Source organism: Anas platyrhynchos, chromosome 24 (assembly GCF_047663525.1).
Source record: "Anas platyrhynchos isolate ZD024472 breed Pekin duck chromosome 24, IASCAAS_PekinDuck_T2T, whole genome shotgun sequence".
NCBI classification, from domain to species: Eukaryota; Metazoa; Chordata; class Aves; order Anseriformes; family Anatidae; genus Anas; species Anas platyrhynchos.
In genome coordinates this window covers 3,962,121-3,980,618 of record NC_092610.1, presented here as the reverse complement: position 1 = coordinate 3,980,618, position 18,498 = coordinate 3,962,121, and the positions used below count along the sequence as shown (strand labels likewise).

General features: G+C 59.8%; 1 protein-coding gene and 1 long non-coding RNA gene across 4 annotated transcripts; both read left to right on the top strand.

The window, feature by feature from the left end:
• Positions 1–821: 821 nt before the first annotated feature.
• Positions 822–8,054, top strand: TENT5B (terminal nucleotidyltransferase 5B). Its single transcript, XM_027443887.3, has 2 exons — positions 822–1,241; positions 4,609–8,054. Exons 1-2 carry the CDS (start codon positions 1,026–1,028, stop codon positions 5,626–5,628), a joined length of 1,236 nt encoding a protein of 411 aa, XP_027299688.3. The 5' UTR covers positions 822–1,025; the 3' UTR covers positions 5,629–8,054.
• Positions 8,055–11,650: 3,596 nt separating this feature from the next.
• On the top strand, positions 11,651–14,749 carry LOC119713609 (uncharacterized). 3 transcript variants are annotated; one of them, XR_011804785.1, is made up of 3 exons: positions 11,651–12,137; positions 12,820–13,204; positions 13,681–14,749. It is a non-coding gene; the product is annotated as an uncharacterized lncRNA (long non-coding RNA). The 3 variants fall into 3 exon arrangements; XR_011804784.1 differs by having other exon boundaries at positions 11,651–11,845; positions 12,820–14,749; XR_011804783.1 differs by having other exon boundaries at positions 12,820–14,749.
• The last annotated feature ends 3,749 nt before the right edge of the window (positions 14,750–18,498 follow it).

Below are 18,498 nucleotides of genomic sequence, written 5' to 3'. Positions count from 1 at the left end.
GGAGGTTGTAGGGCACGGGGCTGTGGGGCACCAGGCCATGGGGCGTCAGTGGATCATCAATGGGAAATCAATGGAGAATGAACGGGGCAGCAATGGGATGCCTATGGGGAATTAATGAGATGTCAATAGGGAATTAATGGGGAATCAATGAGACAGCAATGGGAGGTCAATGGGAAACTAATGGGACGTCAATGGGGAATTAATGGGGTAGCAATGGGGCAGTAATGGGATGTCAATGGGGAAGTAATGGGAGGTCAATGGGAAATTAATGGGGAATCATTGGGACGGCAATGGGAGGTCAATGGGGAATTAATGGGGCAGCAATGGGGCAGCAATGGGTTGTCAATGGGGACTCAATGGGACGTCAATGGGACATCAATGGGGCAGCAATGGGATATCTATAGGGAGTTAATGGGACATCAATGGGAAGCCTATGGGGCATCAATGGGATGTCAATGGGGCAGCAATGGGACATCAATGGGATGTCAATGGGGCACCAGTGGGATGTCAACTGGGAACCAGTGGGGCAGCAGCGGGGCCCTGTGCAGGAGCCCCCCACCCCTCCCCCCGTGCTGCGGCCCCTTTAAGCCGCCGCCCTCCCGCGCTCAGGGGGCGGGACAAGGCGGCAGAGCCCCGCCCCTCCCCTCTCCGCCCCGCCTCTTTCCCCGCCCCTTTCTCTCGATTGGCTCCGCGGCGCTCCCCAACCCCTATCGGCGACCAATGGCAGAGCCAGAGGAGCGGCGGCGGCGGGCAGCGATTGGCGGAGAGACCGGACCAATGAGGGGGCGTGGCCGGGGGCTATATAAACCGGCGGCGGGGCGCGGGCGAGCGCAGTGCCGAGCGCGGCCGGCGGCGGGCGGAGCGGAGCGGAGCGTGGCTGGGCCGGGCTCAGCATCCCCCCGGGGCCGCCGCCGCCGCCTCCTCCGCCCGCAGCTCCCCGCGCCGCTTCGTTTGTCATTAATTTAAAAAAAAAAAAAATTTTTTTTCCTCCCGTTTTCCCCATTTCCGCGGGGTTTTCGGCGGTGATGCTGGCGGCGGCACCGGGGGGGCCCGCTGCGGGCTCCGGGGGGCAGGCGGAAAGCGGCGGCGGCAGCAGCAGCGGCGGCAGCGGTGGGGGCCGGTTCAGCGTCCTGACATGGGAGCAGGTGCAGCGGCTGGACCAGATCCTGGGCGAGGCTGTGCCCATCCACGGCCGCGGCAACTTCCCCACGCTCTCAGTGCGGCCACGCACGATCGTGCAGGTGAGGACCGGGGACCCCCCCCCCGGGACCCGGGGAGCACCGGGATGTGATGGGGTCGGGGTGGTGGTGGGGGCTGAGCACCCCTCATATCGGTAGGGACCCCAATTTGGACCCTCCCGGGACTGGGGGAGCGCTGGGACACGGTGGGGTCAGGGTGGTGGGGGGGGCTGGGACCACCCGGTGACCCCCCCAGTACCGACAGGGACCCCTCTGGAGTAGGCAGAGCCATCCTGCCATCCCCCCCAGTGCATTGGGACCACTGGGATGTGGTGGGATTGGAGTGGCTGCAGTGGGCAGAGCCCCCTTGGGACCCTCCAGTTCCAGCAGGGACCCTCCTGGGGTCCCCTGGGACCCCCCCCTGGGGTGGACAGCACCATTCTGCCCCCCCAGTGCCTTGGGACCATCGTGGCATGGTGGGATCAGGGTGTTGGTCAGACCCCCCAGGACCTGCAAGGCCCCCCCAGTACCTGCAGGGCCTCCCCCAGTTGCTCCCTGCCTCCCAGTTCCCCCCCCAGCCTTTGAGTACTGGGCACTGGGGGGCAGCTGGTGTGGGGTTGGCAGCCCCAAGTGTCCTCGGGGTTGTGGCACACGGTGTCCCCCCCCGATTAACGTCGTCGAAGAGTTCCTGTTAGTTCAACCATAAAGCAATAACTGCGTGTAATATTCAACTGGCCGTGCAGCTCGGCTACGCTGCTGCATATTCATGGTGGGGAGGTAACTTCGTGCCTCGGTAATGACTCATCAAATGTAAAAAATCGGGCAATGCCGGCTTCTAATTAAAAAGGCTGCTCACGAAGCCACGAGCAAACCGGCTTCACAATAAACCGAAGGTGAGGATCGGGGGGGCCTGGACTGCTGGGGGAGTATTTCTGCCTGGGAACGGGCGAGTGACGCTCCAGCGAGGCTGACTCCAAATTCCTCGAGTTCCTGCTGCATCTGCTGGGGGCAGGAGCTCTGCATGCCCGTGTTCCCGAGGTTTTATGCAGAGCAGAAGATAGGAGCTGACCCTAAGGTGTTGCCTTGGGGTCAGGAAGGGCTGGAGAAGCCCCAGTGTCCTTAACCCCCCCTGATGTGGGGCAGCATCAGATGTCCCCCAGCAAGCTGAATTTTTTGGTGCTGAAGCTGCCCAAAAGGATGCTGTGAATGCCACCAGCACCTTGAGATGCGGCGAGGGGCTGGTGTGCTGCCCCCTGTGTTTAGGGCTGACTAACGATGTGAGCCACCCCAAAGGCACTCGTTTGGTGCGTGCCCGTGGCTCGGGCTTGCGGTGGGAAGCGGCAGGTCGAGGGCAGGCGCAGGGCTGGCGAGCAATTAGCTGACCCACACCCCAGGTGGGGTGCTGCTTTGGGAAGCAGGTCAGCAGCTGCATAACCCCCCAAATATCCAACCCTCAGGGGGAGAGCACATACCTGCACCCCCTGCAGCCAGGGAGTGACTCCGGGTGCGCTCCACATTGGGGCTGGGGGTGCTCATCCTGGGGTGCTGGGGCTGTCTGGGCTCCTCTGGGGCCAAACTGGGGTGGTTTGCCCCTTCTGGTGGGGTTTTCTCTAATTCAATAGTTTTTTCCACTCTTCCTCAATGGTTCTTGTGTATGCAGAGCTGTCTGCCCAGGGTCATGGGTCTGTAGGTCCCGAGCCTTGCCCAGGGAGATATTAGGCAACAATCTTTGATTGTGGCTGGGAAATTAATCTGGAATGGGATCTTAGCTAGGACCAACACCTGGATCTGTACCCGACACTTGTGACCTGTGTCCCATCTCGCATTAAACCAGGTAGAACAACCCCTAACCCCTACCAGGCAGCACCGTGGAGCCGTGCCTGCGCCAGCAGCTCGGTGACTGCAGCAGTGTCCCACCAAGAGCTCATTAGGGTCAGTTCAGAGCTGTTTTCTACGTGTAGGAATAACCCAGCGCCTTATTTCAGGAGTAAATCTGGTTCTGGGCACTGCCTGCCTTGGAGAACAAATGCGTCCATGGGGGACTTGGGACTTCCGATGGTGAATAGCTCACTGGTTAACTGGTGCCTGGCATGTGACCACGGCCATCGGGCTGGCCACGAGCCCTGGCGCATTTCCAGCCCGAGCAGCAGTTCCTAATGTCAGGGAGCAGTGGGGAAATGCCAGCAGAGTAGCTGCATCAGGAGATTTCGCAGCGCCCTGAACTTAGGGTTTAACAAGTTGATTAAAAAATGCTCCCAAAACCCTGCCGAAACATCTCCTCCCTGCACAGGGGGCTGCCTGCTGGAGCCTTTCACCCCCTGCTGTTTGCAGACTGAGTTTTGGGGTAGTCCTGCTGCAGACCCAACCCTCAGCATCCCCCAAAAGAACAGGGCTGAGCCAATTTGAGCTCCTCGATGAGGTTTGGCATTTCTGTGGGGCTCCGGGACAGCCTCATGGGGCCGAGTAGCCCGGTCAGACTGGCTTCTCGGGAGATAACGTCTCCATTTGGAGCCCGAGCTTGGGCTCTTTCAAGCTCCAGCCGTGCACTGGGTGAGCAGGATGAGGCTCGCAGGGCTCCGGGTGGTGGCTGGGGAGGGACATGAAAGTGACGGGAGGTGGGACGAGCTGGCGGGGGGACGTGAGCCTCGTCCCCTGGGCTCGGTGACACTCAAATTACAAGCTGGTGTCCAGAGCGGTTGATCTTCTGGTCTTGGGGTTATTTCAGCCTCCTGCATGTTAAGTAATCGGGCGAGTGATTCAGCGCCCTGCCGAGCGAACAAAGCTCCGCAGGTCGGGTGGGTGTGCCAGCACTGAGCAGGCAGCATTAAAATCAGGGAAGTAACACCCCGAAGATGAAAGCTGCCTCCTGTGCTTGATAGCACGCCAAGTTCGGCACGAAGCTCTGACACACTGGAAATTGTTAGGATACACTTACTAGTTAGGACACGAACTCGGAGACACCTGGCTGGGGCTTTGGAGCAGCTCGGGCGTTTTGGGTTGCTTCTGATGAATGCTGACAGGTAAAGGGATGGCCGGGGTGGGTGGGTGCCCTGATTAAATCCGGTCTGGATGGCTGGCTGCTCCTCCCCTGGGTGAGCAGAGATGGGGTTGATTTAGGGAACATCTCACCCTCGGTGGGGGAAAGCAGGGAAGAGCAGACTCTGCCCTTCAGCACTCCCAGGAGCTCCTCTTGTACACCAGGAGCCCCATAACTCAAAGGGGTGAGTGGGACCCCCCCCCAGCAGTTGGGGCTGGGTCTCCCTCAAAGCTCTGGAAGCCTTCCAAAGCGACCTATTTCTAATGGATTAGCTTCTTATTTCGCTGTCTTGCCTTGGGGTGACCCGTATGAGCAGAGGGAGCCAATCCTGCTGCTGTAGCGAGGCCTTTCCAGGAGCCTTTGCCTGCTTCTCACCACGTTTCTCTCTCTCAGGTTGTCCGTAGTCGGCTGGAGAAGAAAGGAATCGCAGTCCACAACGTGAGGCTGAACGGCTCGGCAGCCAGCCACGTCCTCCACCAAGACAGCGGCTTGGGGTACAAAGACCTGGACCTCATTTTTGGCGTGGATCTGAAGACCGAAGACGTCTTCCAGCAGGTGAAGGACGTGGTCATGGATTGCCTGCTGGATTTCCTCCCGGAAGGCGTCAACAAAGACAAGATCACCCCCGTGACCCTGAAGGAGGCCTACGTGCAGAAGCTGGTCAAGGTGTGCAACGAGACCGACCGCTGGAGCCTCATCTCCCTGTCCAACAACAGCGGGAAGAACGTGGAGCTCAAGTTCGTGGACTCTCTCCGACGGCAGTTCGAGTTCAGCGTGGATTCCTTCCAGATCATCCTGGATTCGCTGCTGCTGTTTGGGGAGTGTTCAGAGAACCCCATGGCCGAGAACTTCCACCCCACGGTGACCGGGGAGAGCATGTACGGGGACTTCGAGGAGGCCATGGAGCACCTCCGCAGCAGGGTCATCGCCACCAGGAACCCCGAGGAGATCCGAGGCGGGGGGCTTCTGAAGTACTGCAACCTCCTGGTCAGGGGGTTTAAGCCCAAGCTGGAAGTGGATATGAAGGCGTTACAGAGGTACATGTGCTCCAGGTTTTTCATAGACTTCTCCGACATCGGCGAGCAGCAGAGGAAGCTGGAGTGCTACCTCCAGAGCCACTTTGTCGGGATGGAGAGCAAAAGATATGACTATTTGATGACCCTCCACAGGGTGGTCAATGAGAGCACGGTCTGCCTCATGGGACACGAGAGGAGGCAGACCCTGAACCTCATTGCCATGCTGGCCGTGAGGGTCCTGGCTGAGCAGAACATCATCCCCACCGTCACAAACGTTACCTGCTTCTACCAGCCAGCTCCCTACGTCAGCGAAATAAACTTCAACTACTACGTGACCCACGTGCAGCCCTTCCTGCCTTGCAGTCAGTCCTACCCAACGTGGCTTCCCTGTAACTGAGCCGGGACAAGCTCCAGGGGCTGTCCCCCGAGGTATTGCCTTGCCTTGGGGAGCGGGGAGGGAGGGGGGGACCCTCCCCAAGACTGCACCGAGAGGAAATTTGTTTTTTTTTCCTGGACTCTTGGCTCGAGCGTCTTGTTCCTGGGATGGTCGGGACGAGACCTGCCTGCTGTACACTGTGATGGGATGTGCAGTGCGATGGAAGCTAGATGACGTTTACGGGGACGTTTATGGGGAGACTTGACGGCTTCCCGAATTCTGTGGGCAACGGGGGGGGTGGGTGTGTGTGTGGGGAGATTGTAGAATTACAGTAAGGTAGAGCTGCACTGCCCTGAAGCGGATCCGAATTATTTTTTAGTGCAGGAGGTGTTATGGGAGTGCAGACTTGTGGTTTCTGAAGCCAGAAGCCAGAGTGGCTAATTCCTTTGAAGGACCAAAGAATCCTGTTTAAGTGCCTGTAACAATATAAACACAACTGTACTGTAAACCTTTATTTTTTTTTTTTTTGCAGGGGCTGGCATCCCAAGAGCTTGAGTGGGATGTCCCGAGAGGAAAATATTTCTGTTGGGGAGGGAGGGTCGTGAGATCATTTCTAGTAGCCTCGCTGAAGCAAGGATGGGACTGCAGGTTATGTGTTGCTGAGGTTTTTTTGGCATGGCTTGCTGCCTGTGAAGGACCAGCTGTAGCAAATAGCTCTCAAAGCTGAGTTGCATAAACAAGGGTGGGCTTGTAAATGCCTAAAACTTAGGGGGGGGGAGGAGGGAGGGAAAGTGCATGGTGGAAAATGCTGGGCGAAGCTTCGTGGAGACAAGGCAGCAGGGACCTACTGATGAATTTATTGAAGCTCCCGAGTCTGCAGTGCCAAAATGTTAATCGTGTCCCTAAACGATGAGGCAGATCTGTCCAGGAACCTGCCCTAGGCTGCTGTACCAAACCGTGGATTTTTCTAGGAGAATTTGAAATGCTGTTTTCTTTTTTTGGCTTGCAGTGTGGTTTTAATGCCCAAAGCCAGAGGCCGGCTGGGTTATCTGGGAGGCTGAGGCTTGTCCTTGAAGCACAAACTGGTGAATGAGCCCGTTATCTCCGGCTGTTCTGGGGGCTGGAGCCTGTGTCCTTCCAGGAGAAGAGCAGACCTCTTCCAGGATCTCTTCTCCCAGGGCTGGGATCTTGCCTCCTGTCCCCAAAACAGCCTCTTCCCAGCTGAGTGACCCCATGTGTGAGCCATCGGTAGCATTTGAAATTCGTTCTCCTAGCTAGAAGTGGAGACCGGGGCTCTGTGTGAGAGTCAGTTGGCCTTGGAGGGGGGTGGAAAAAAAAAAGTATGTATTTTCTGAACAAACCCTCTGTGTCTGGAGGGTTTGGCTCTGTTGGTCAGATGTGGCTTTGAAGCTGTTGGGTGTCCCGAGCACGAAGTCTCTCTGAGACGCCTGGATTGCGGGGCCCGCTCTCGTGGAGCATCATCTCAGACTTAACTATGCACGGCCGGGGAGGTGGGAAGGCAACCAGGCGCTCCCAAAAAGCTGCTCTGGGCACGCCGGGGCTTCACGGTGCTCCCTCCGAGGCTAACCTACTGCAGTTACCCGAGTATCTCTACTAACTTGTTTCTTGGTTTTTGTGACACCTGTACTAGCCGGGCAGACCGAACCCTAATAAAGTCTAGAATGCCTTTAGCCAGATTGCGACGTTTTTTGGGGGTAGGGGCGACGTGGGGCGGGGAGGGGATGCTGCGGGGGCTCTCGCACTTAACACCGACTAAAAACACCAACTAACTGCCCAGCTCTCAGCCCAGCTCTGCTTCCCGGCCGGTGAGCACCGAAGAGAAAGCACCAGTAACGGGGTGGGTGCTGCAGGTCCCTGTAGTGGGGGCTGAGACTTTTTGGTGCGAGGTAAAACTGCTTTAAGGGCTGCTTTGGACACCGCCAGTACGCCCCTTTATGCCTCTAAACCTCCTTCATGGTTCCAAGGGACGATTTTTCTTGCATTTTAATCTTCAGCTGGACGTAGATGACATGTAGCATGCTCTTTCTTTATTTTTTTACAGGCTTCTTACTCTCTACCCCCAAACACAGATGCACTAAACTGAGATTCCCTCCTTCCTGGTTAAGATGTCAAAAAAAAAAAAAAGAGAACCCTACAGCCAACAGCTCGACAGGGCGACTTATATTGAGATTGCACTTTTGGTTTATGATGGAGTGTGTGTGGTGGGACTCCTGTGAATGAGTTGAATCTGAATTTTCTCGATCTTGCAGTGATACTGTGCTGCCTCCTGTGAGGGGGCAACGGACGATTCCAGTAGCTTGAATGGCACTTGATTTTGTTTTAAATGTTTTTTTTTCCTACACCTGTATCACTTGTCATGCGATGGGCTTGACATAGACTCACTAGATTCTTTAGAATCTGTTTCAAATAAATACAGTGTATTCAAATCTGTTGTTTTTTTTTTATTTTGCTTGTCCAGCAGGGCAGGGGGGTGCTCCCTTTGCTGCCCCTACCCCGTGAAGAACCAGGTCTGAACCCACCCATGGCCGTGGAGGAATTGGTGCGGGCACCCTGGGCTCCTGCTTCCCCATCCGGGCAGCAAAGCCTGGGAGCGTGTAGCTGCTGGCAGGCTGCTCCGTGCCAGAGGTTTCTATTTATAATGCTGCTCCTGGTGGCTCCTCAAATTGCTCGTGGCCCCATGGGCATCCCATTCCCTTGGTCATCTGAGGTCCCTCTGGCCGGGGTGGCACCGGGTGCCTAGGGGTCCTTTTTGGAAAGGTGAGGAGCTCCAAAAGCCTTATCTTCCCCAAACGCTTGGGTCCTGGTGCTCGGGGCAGGCTCCCACCCTGGCTGGGAGCTGGGTGTGAGCTCCTCTGTGCCTGGCTGCCCTCCAGCCTCAGCTGCAGTTTCACTTCCCCATGCGGAGCTACAGGCACTTCTGGTTCCACCGCACCGAGCGAGCTGCCGGCATGCCAGTCCTTGTTTGGGACGAACTTGCTGGCTCTGCTTCTCCAAATTCTGCCAGTCCCAGGGCTGAGCTTCCCCCTGACATCGGCTTGGGGTTGTTCCTGCAGGGCTGGCGTGGGGACTGTCCCCATCACCTGCTCAGGTAGGGCTCTGTTCCTGCAGAGCCGCTCCAGGAGCTCTGCCACCTTCCCTGACCCCGTGCGTGGCAAGATGGGATGGCATCGCCTTCCCCAGGTGTCCCATGGGCAGGACTGACCCCAAAATACTCATTTTTTTGGCTCCTTCCCCTGCCAGCAGCTGGTGCTGCGCTGGGGACTAAGCTCAGGGTGTGTGACCCCGAGCAGAGCAGCAAAAGCCCTGACAGCGTCGGCTGGCATTGTTGGGGCGGATCAGGCTATACAAAGGGACGGTGGTGGAAAGTACTAGCTGTGGTCAGAAAGGAGCTCTCCGTGTTTACAGCTGAGATTTGGATCCCTCTTTTGTTAATTGGCAAATAAAACCATATATTTTTCTCATGGCCTGTATCTTTTTTTTTTTCCCCCTGCTTTGGACAGGGGGTGACGGACCAGCGCCCTGAGCACCTGGTGCAGGAGATGAGGGTTTCGGGTGCTGGGCGCTCTGCAGAGGGGCTGTGCTGGGGGCAGGATTGGTGCTGTGCCTGATACCAGAGATGATCTGAGCGCACGAGGAGCTCCTGCTGCTCTCCTGGTGCCCTTCCCTCAAAAGGAAGGGGAGCGCAGAGCCATTTGGCTGCTGGAGCTCTCCGGGGAGCCGTGGGCGCTCCGTGTGCTGAGGCTGCCCGCAGGCTGGGTTTCCCTTGGGCTCGGGGCTCTGCCCTTATTTTTAGACCCTTGGTGCGGTGCCCGTGGTGGGGCTGGGCTCTGCTTGGCCGTGGCCAGCAGCTCGGGCGTGGATGAGCCTGCTGGGCACCTTGGAGCTCTTGGGCACTTGCCCTGCGGCGCAGCTGGATGGAGGGTGCCTTGGTGGGGTCAGTGTGATGGGGTGGGCTGCGGTGTGGTGCTTTATTTGCAGGGCCTTACAGCTGCAGGGCAGCCTCCTGCAGCCTTTCTCCTGCAGCCAGGTCTGGCCAAGCCCCAAATCAGTGAAACGGGAGGAATTTATCTCAAACCTTCCGCTTGCAATCCTGTTCCAACCCCTCAGCTGCCACCGCTCTGCTCAGCACCAAGGGTGGCACCATCCCGGTGCGTGCCAGGGGGCCGCTTTGGGGCCATACTTCGGGCTGCAATCAGCCTCTTTTGGGGCACGCAGGAGCTTCTGTGCGCCCCTGCTCCTCCGCAGGAGCTGCTCGGGCAGCGCGGGTGTTAACCGTGCTATTTGAGAGCGTGCCGACCGCGAGAACAGCCTGTCTGTGCGGCTCCTCTTGCCATTTATAGCTGTGTTTGGGCGAGCCAGCGCACGGACCCTTGCGCTCCGGCGCCTGGTGCCAAGCACGAGACAAATGCTCCATTGATACGTGTGGGGCGGTGGGGCCAGCACGGAGCTGAGCTGCCGCGGGATGGCACCGGGGGCCGGGGAGCAGCCGAGCCCCCAGGGAGCGAGGGCAGCTCAGGGCGAGAAACGCATGGAGCGCGGCTCCGCTGAGCCCTGGTGTCTTATCTGCTGGCCCTGGTCGTGGTCTGCCTGAGGTCCTGGTTTAGGCTGAAGGGTTGTGAATGGGATTTCAGCTTCGCTCAGCGCTGGTTTGGGGGCAGGGAGCGCTTTAAAGGCTTCTTCTTGTGCCTTCTGTGGTGTGCTCAGAGAGAAGCGCAGCTTGGTGCGTCGTTGGGCGAGGAGGAGCAGCAGCCCCAGTGCCTCAACTTATTATGAACAACCTGGAGCTGGGAATTCAGCTGTCCCCTTCCCTTGGGAGCCACCAGCCAGCACGGAGCAGCTCACCCATGCCCCAGGGCCAGCAGCCCAGCTCCCTGAAGCACCATGGGCATCCCCACAGCTGCTCTCCATTCCATCCCCACCGCTCCTCTCCCTTCAAGGCTCAGGTCGTGGCATCCAATGGTGTTGGCGAGCGCAGCGCCCGCTCCCCGAGCACAGCACCCCTTCCCTCCACCCAGCACCTGGGCGCAGCCCTGCCCGGCCGCCGGTGCCAGCGTGTAGCAACTCGACCGATGTGATTGAAATCATCCGCTGGCATCCAGCGTTATTAAGGGGATGAGTGACAGCCCTCGCCGAGTCATGTTTTCTTGGGAAAGGAATGAAAGAGATTATCCACAGCCTCCAGCTCTTGCACAACGGAGCCGGGAGATGCAGCGGGGCTGGGATTTGGGGGGTCTGTGAGCCCCCTGCCCCAGCCACCGCTCATTCCTAATGCTAAAATAGCAGAGGGTAGGGGCGAGGAGGGGTGGGAGCGTGGTTTTGGGGACGGGCATTGGGCTGGAGCAGTGCCGGTGAGGTGCAGGGTGTTATCTCTCTCTGCTGTGCAAGAGAGAACACGCATTTTTACTCCTCAGGCTCTCATCATTTTTCCAGAGTCTCGTAGCCAAGAGTGGAGGAGCCGTTCCCACATCGCCCCGGCCAGGAGCGACGTTTCCCTTGGGTGATGGATGGGAACAGCTCCCCGACGAGGACGGCTTTGCCCTGCGTGCCCGCCTGTCCCGGGCTCAGCACCGGGGGCGGTCGATCCTTGCCCCGTGCTGCCACCACGACATATTTACCCTGCTTATCTCGCCGCTATCAAAACCCAGCTTCAGCAGGAGCAGTGTCACCCTGCCTTCAAAGGGAGAGCGCCAGGCAGCGCGTTTCCCCGTGGCGTTGGTGTGGCCTACATTTTTGCCCGGTTAATTTAACGAGGGGCTGGCTGCATCACGCCCCGGCCAGCCCTCCTCCCTCTCCCCGCAGCGGCCGGGCCGGGCCGGCCGATTACTGCAAGCATCCCTCCGCTGATGTGCAATTACAGCTCGCTTGGTCTCGAAATCCCGGCTAAATCCGCATGGCCACGGCGTGACTCACGGGACGGCTGCTCCCCTAATGGATCCTGGCTGCATTCCTGCCAGGCTGGACGTAAGGCGAACGTGCCACTTACTAACCACCCTCTTCCATCTTCGTCAGCGCGACGGGTCGAGCCTGTTTCTTCCCCTGCCCCTCCTCTGCTGGGGCAGGGATGGCTGGAGCCAGCCCTAAATGCTGCAATTTGCCAGCGTGAGCATCCAGGGCGTAATTCCCCTTAGCAGAGGGGTTTTCTCGCTGCTGAGCCAGGATTCAGGGAGCAGCTCTGCCCCGGGAAAGGAGAATCGCCTGCCCGGGTGTCTTGTAGCAGGTGAGCTCCCAGGCAGTGCTGCCATCCTGGGAAAGCCTAAAATGAGCCCTAAATGGGGGAGGTTGTAGGGCAGGAGGGACGCAGACAACCTCTTCCCATACACCATGCCGGGAACGCGGCGCCCGCGTCCTCTGCAGCTCCGGGGCTGCTCCGACCGCAGGCAGCTCGGGGACTTTGCGAGGCTGCCGAGGGAAGGGAGGCAGCCTTTGAAGCCCAGGCTCTAATTTGGGGCAGGATTCGGCTGTTCCAGCTCCCAGGCGTGCTGAGGCCTCCCCATGACAGCGGGCGCAGCGTGAGTAAGCGCACCCTCCCCGCGCTCCCACGTCACGGCCAGCCCTGGGAGGGAACCTGCGCCCTCCGACTCCCCTCAAGGGCCAGGGAATCGGGGGCGGGTGGCATCACCGAGGGTCAGCCCTAATAATGATGATTACCTGACCGTCACCGTGCCGATGACTTGTTTTATCCAGCCAGGCTGTGCCAAGTGTGGCACGCAGTGACCCCGACCCACCCCAAGGGTGCCCCGTGCTGTGCCGGGGCGAGAGGAGAGCCCGCACGCTGGTTGAGCCTGGTTCACCCCATGGCAAAACCCAGCCCCGTCTCTTGGGCTGCTTCTTACACGGCAGCTTCTTACCCACAGCCCCCAGGTCAGCCCCAACCCCTCCAAACACCAGCACCCACTCGGGCTCCCCGTACCCGCAGCATCTCCCCATCATAACGCACTGAAACCATGGGGCCCCTGGGTGCTGGTGTGGATGGAGGAGCCCAGATCCCCCCTGCACTCATCACTCACAAAAACCTTTGAGAGCCAAGGATTGTGGTGTTATCCTCTCAAGGAGGAGATCCAGCCTCTCGTTAGCCCCATTGTTCCCTCCTCGCTGCTTGGTGCAGGGCCAGGGGGATTCAAGGTGAGCCCACCGCTGCCCGGCGCTGCAGCACCGAAGCTGTTTGGGGTTTTTTCTCTCTTTTATCCGCAGGCCAGCAGCTGCTGTGGGGTAAAACATAAAGGTCTGCACCAGGGTTTCTCTTCCATGGAGCCATCCACAGGCACCACAACGTCCTGAAAGCAGCGTGGCTGGGATGAAGGAGGGGAAAGTAGTGATGGGGACAGAGAGAGCCTCTGCACCCCACGGAGCAGTGACCAGCCTGTGCTGGGGACACTGCTGAGCCTACAGGACCCCACAGCTCGGCCTCACACCAGGGTCTGTCCCGTGCCAAGCAGCGATGCTCCCCTGCCAGCTGCCTGGAGGGTTTGCCAGGACGGGGAGGATGCTGAGACACCCAAAGGGCTCACACTGCACGAGAGCACCGTGCCACTGCTCACCCACCCTACGGAGGAATCAGCCCTTCGCAGGCTGCCTGGTGGGTGCGGGTTGGAGCCACTTTATGGCTGTGTCTCGGGGGATTAACAGGGTGAAGGGAGCTGTTGAGACCCACCCCGGTGTGTGGGGGTGTCCGTGCACCCAGGGACAGGGCGCAGGGCTGGAGCACGCTGCAGAAACAGGGGCTGGCACCTTCCCCACGCTGCAGCCCATGACCTGGGAAGTGGCAGGGCAGAAAGGGACAGAAGGCACCACCAGGACAGGCCAGCGGGAGAGGAGTTTTGTGTCTCACCCCGCGTGGAGCAGAGCCCGGCCCTGGCTGGACTTGGCCGGCCCAGCCCTGCAGACTGGAGCGGGTCCAGCTCGATAAGCTGAGTGCAGCAAGGCTGGGCCAGTGCTCTCGGGGCCACGTCCAGGGATCTCTTGGCCATGGGACAGGACAGCGCCGAGCTCATCACCGCGGCTCTCCCCTCACTGCAGGACGCTCACCGGGGTCTCCACCCTATATTCCCGCAGGTTCTCCCCTGTGGGTGCACCTCGCAGAGCCTCCAGGAAGGATCAAGGAGTCTGCTTAGGTTGGAGCAGCCGTGTGAGGGCTGGATTTCAAGCTGCAATATCAACCGAGAGGGTAATTAGCAGTGGGGGGCATTAAAGGATGCCCCAAACCGCAGCTGTAGCCTGTGGGTGTCCGAATTGCTGGCTCAGCTGGCCGTGTTCCTGGAGGAATGGGGTGCCCGGGGTGCCATACACGAGGTTTTGGGCATCGCGAAGGGACGCAGAGGATGAACCATCCTGGCAGGCGTTGCCTCTCCAGCCACCCAGCGAGGCTGGAGGGGAGGTGGCTGCCACCAACCCGTGGCTGTCCCAGGGCCCAGCGATCCGGCACGGGGACGGCCGGGGGGGAGCAGCACCCTCCCAAACCAGCCCGGGCAGCCCGGGGAGTCCCCACGCCGTGTGTCACGCCTTTAATTGTCCCCTGGCAGGAGATGGGCTGGAAAAAAAGGAGGTAATGAGGAGCTGGGAGCTTTGTGATATCCATCTGCCCCTCTCCAGACGTGGCTCCGGGAAGCCGTGCGGGGCAGGTGAGGGAAGGACACGGCTGCCCCTGCACCCTGTGCCGTGCTCCAGCCCGCTCCTACCCCTAACCCAGCCTCTCCCCTCCCACGTAGGGGGCTCAGCTCTCCAACTGCACCCCTGCTGGGCCACACCAGGACAAGCGCACGGGCTGCATCCTTGTAGGGTTTTTCAGCAGCTCCAGCTCTGAGTAGGGATGCTCGGAGGCTGCGCTTAGCTCCCCAGTGCTGTCCCCAGGCACCTCGCTGCTTTCTGGGGCTCCACAACCCCTCGAGATGCTGCTAGCACAGAGCTCTGGGTTCTCACCTCTCGCAGCACCAGGAAAACCCCAAACCTGGAAAGCAGCAGCGATAAGGGGCCGGCAGGAGCGGCCGCAGGAGCGGCAGTGTTTGCTCCCAGCGGCGCTGTTTGGATTTCTCCTCGGCCAGCCCCAGCTGGAGCAGAGCTTGACAGCAGGTAATAAATTCCCCTGGCCGTGCCCTGTTCTTCGAGTATTTCAAGATTACAGCAACCTTTGTGTCCTGGCTGCTTTCTCCCGGCGAGAGCTCTGTGTACAATCCGGGAGATTAGGGCAATTTCGCCTTATTTATGTACATAACTCCGGGGTTATCAGAAGAGCCTAGGAGAGGGAGATAGCGCCATTAAAATAGCTTTGGTTTATAAGGCAATTAGAAGGCTCAATTGACGGGCTTCTAAAATGCACGAGCCACGGCGAGCGTAAATACTGGGCTCGTTGCTGCCCTTGGCATGGGCTGCAAAGCCAAGGGCACGTTTTTATGGGTTTCATCGGCTTTGTTGACCATATTGCTGCCTGCTCTGGTGGGCCGGGCTGGTAGGAGGACAGAAATGGGCTGCCTGGTCAGCCAGGGCCAGTGGCGAAGTGGTAGCCAAAAGAATTTGCCCTTTCAGATGCAGTTTTCCAGTGGAAAAACTGAAATGGGGGGGGGTGTTTCCAGGCTTCAAGGTGGTGGACGTGTCCGTGGTTCCCCCTCGTTCCTCAGCACTGGAGGTCATGCGCCAAACGCTGCTCCCAAACGAAGGGAGAACTTCCCACAAGCTTTTAAAAAAGGGGAAAATTGGGGAAAAATCAACACTGAGCCCATTTCAGAAGAGCCGGGAAGGGAGCCTGGGGGTCCGCAGTGCCCAGCAGCTCGACGAGGCCGGCGGGGACTTGCTCCAAAACCCTCAGCAGGAATTTTCCCCTCTGATGTGCCGGGCTGTAGATCAAACCCCGGCTGACCTGCGGGGCTGACAAAGGGACAATGGTCTCTGGGGTTTGTTTAATGTCCCCGGGGCTGGGAAGGGACGTTCCCGGCCTCCCGACCTCCCTTTGTTCCCTGCTGACCATTGTAGCGCGGAGCCCCGGGCACGGGCTGTGGAGCCCTGGGGTTTCTGTGCTGGGTCCTTGTCAGATGAAAGCCGTGGGGATGGGGTGCTCCCAAAGGGGTTTTGGTGTTTTTTTTGGGATTGGGGGGGGTCTGTGCTCCAGGTTTTCATCCCCAGCTGCAGTGTAGCAGACAAGGGGTGTCGGTGCCATGCCGGCAGCTCCCCAGGATGAGGGGACAGAGGGGCTGCCCCGCATGGGGTTGTCCTGGAGCGTCCCCAAAATGAGATCGGGGCAGGGTCCCCTCTCTGCTGCCACCACCAGCACGATGGGTCCCAAAATACAGGCACGGGTACCACTGGGACGGGCTGTGAGGAGCCCCAAAACCTCTCCATTGGGGCTGGATCTGCCCCTACAAGGGTGGATCTCTGGAGGAGGATGCTGGCCCTGGACCTGTCCCACCGGACCAGGAGGAGGCTGTTTTCTGCTTTTCAACCCAATTTTTGCTTTGAATTCTCCATCCCTGCAGCTGCCCCAGGGACTTGTTTCACACCCCGGGTCGGGTTTATCGATGCCACCGCCTTTTTTTTCCACGAGGGCGAAAGCAGGGGGACGGAGCGAGGGTGCGCAGGGCGGAGAGGGAGGCTGTTTGCTTTGCCTATCGGAAGGGAAAGGGCAGAAAGCAGGCAGGAAAATAAACACGGCCCCAGATGGTTCGTGCTGCGAGAGCCCTGCTGGTATCGGCGAAACTTTCCATGGAAATTGGTGGCTCTGGGCGATAACGCCTCACCCCCAGCCCCTCGTCCTCCAACTCTCCTTACCTGCATCCCACAGGTGATGGATGCGGGGAAAATCCCTCGGGTGGCCGGTCTGAAACCCGGTCTGGGGGCTGCTGGTGCCCTTACTGGTGTCCCTGGGCAGTGCACAGGGATCGGGATCAGATTTGGGCACAGGAGATGCAGGGCAGGGTCCCAATTTTGCTGGGACCAGCCAGCAAAGCTCTGGGCAAGCTGCTCGGCTTTGCCTTGCCTCAATTTCTCCATTTTCCCCCCTATTTTCTTGCATCACCCCGGAGAGCACACCCCGCAGCTTGCAGGCTGCTCGGCTGCGGTTTGGCCCCCCCAAGGGGACAACAAAGCTGCCCCGTACATGCATCCAGTGAGTGACTGGTGCCCCGTGCTGGAAACGGGCTTTTTGGGGATGCAAACCCGGCACCACCCCGTGTCGAGGCTTCCCCCGGCCACAACCACAAAAAAAATCAGAATCAGGACATTTCTTCCATGAGGAGCCACCGCGGTGAGCCAGAAGGCCAAGGCAAAGCCCCCAAAACCATACAAAACCATTCCCACGGGGGCCAGGAGCAGGGTGGGATGGGACCCCCTGCCCGTCTCCATCCCCCCCACCCCGTGCGCGTTGCTCCTGGCAGCCGCGGGCAGGAATGCTTCCCGCTGCCGAGCAGAAGTGGAGGCAGGAATTGCTGGAATAGCGACAGGCTGAGTAACAGCGCTAACTTTATTCTCCGAAACAAAGGGCAGTGTCCCAGACACCGAGGGCTGTTCCAGCTCCCGGCGGCCGGCAGCGCGGAGGCCAGGGCTGGGGAGCGCCGGGAGTCGCTGCTGCTGCTGGCGGCGGTGGTGGCGGAGGGGCCCCTGCCCCAAATTCCTGCTCCGAAATCTCCCCGCGGCCACCGGCGAGCCCTCCTGCTGCAAGGGGAGCTGGAAGCGTGGCTGTGAGAGCAAAGGAGGGTTGGAAAATAGCCCCAAAGGGCTGGGATATCCCGCTGATAGCCCTCCACAAAGCGGCTTCCCAGCCCTTCCCTCTGCTGAGGTCTCGCCTGGTTTTGGAGGGGTCCCAGCGTGGTGCGGACACCCGAGGGCCCTGAGCAATTGGGGTGCTGTGGGATGGGCACTGGCACCCCCATCACCCTGCTCTGTCCTTCCTTTAGGGATTCCCAGCCCTGTGGGTGCTTTGGTGGGGTAGAGGAGGAGGAGGAGGAGGAGGAAGATCCCCTCCCTGGGGCCATGTCCTCTGGCCCTGCTGCTATCTCCCCATCCCAGTCCCACCCCAAGGAAGGTCCCGCAGCCCCAAGGAGCAGCCTGGAGCACGGGGCCAGCCCCGGGGCTGCATTTTCCCTCGAATCAGCCCCCGGGGCTGCCTCTGAGCAGGATCCCTCCTCGGTGCCTGCTGCGAGCAGCCAGGGCCGGCCTTGGCTGCGGGGCTCGGGGCAAGGCAGCGCTTTCCAAAGCAAATATTTGAGCAGTTCAACAACACGTGGGAAAGAGCAGGGGCGTTCGCTTCCCCGGCTCGGGGCAAGGCAGCGGCTCCACGGAGCTGGACCTGGGCCGGGGAGGGGGTTTGGCCGTGCCCTGACCCGTGCCCGTGCTGAGCTGCGCAGGTTTCGGACCTTTTTCTGCTCCGTGGGTTTGCACAAAGAGGCTTTTAGTTTGCACCCCAGCAAAGGGGCATCGCTCTTGGCTGGTGTTGAAAAGCCCTGGGCAGCGGGGCCGGCGGCTGGCGGAGGAGCTGGGCTGCAGCGGGGCCGTCTCCTCCTCTGCCAAAGATGCTCAAAGCAGCTGCGGTCCCCGGGGGATCCCAAACCCACCCCAAAACCCGTCTGCTACCCTGGGGTGGTACCGGTGCTGGGAACGGCGTGGTTCCCACCCGCCCAGGGTTTTTTCTTGGAAATGATGCTGGAGCTGGGAACTGAGCCCGTGCAGAAGGCAAGGGCTGGTTCCCCAGCACCTGCCCCGACCCGCCGGGCACCCAGCAGCACCCAGGGCTGGTGCCACCCGCTCGTGCCCGTGCCACCTCGGGCAGGACGGGGCTGGCAACCTCGGCCGCCTGTCCCCGAGCACCGAGGCTCGGCGCCGAGCAGGTGTCAGGAACAGCTCGCCAGCTCTTCCTCCTCCTCCTCCTCCTCTCCAGGAGACACCAGC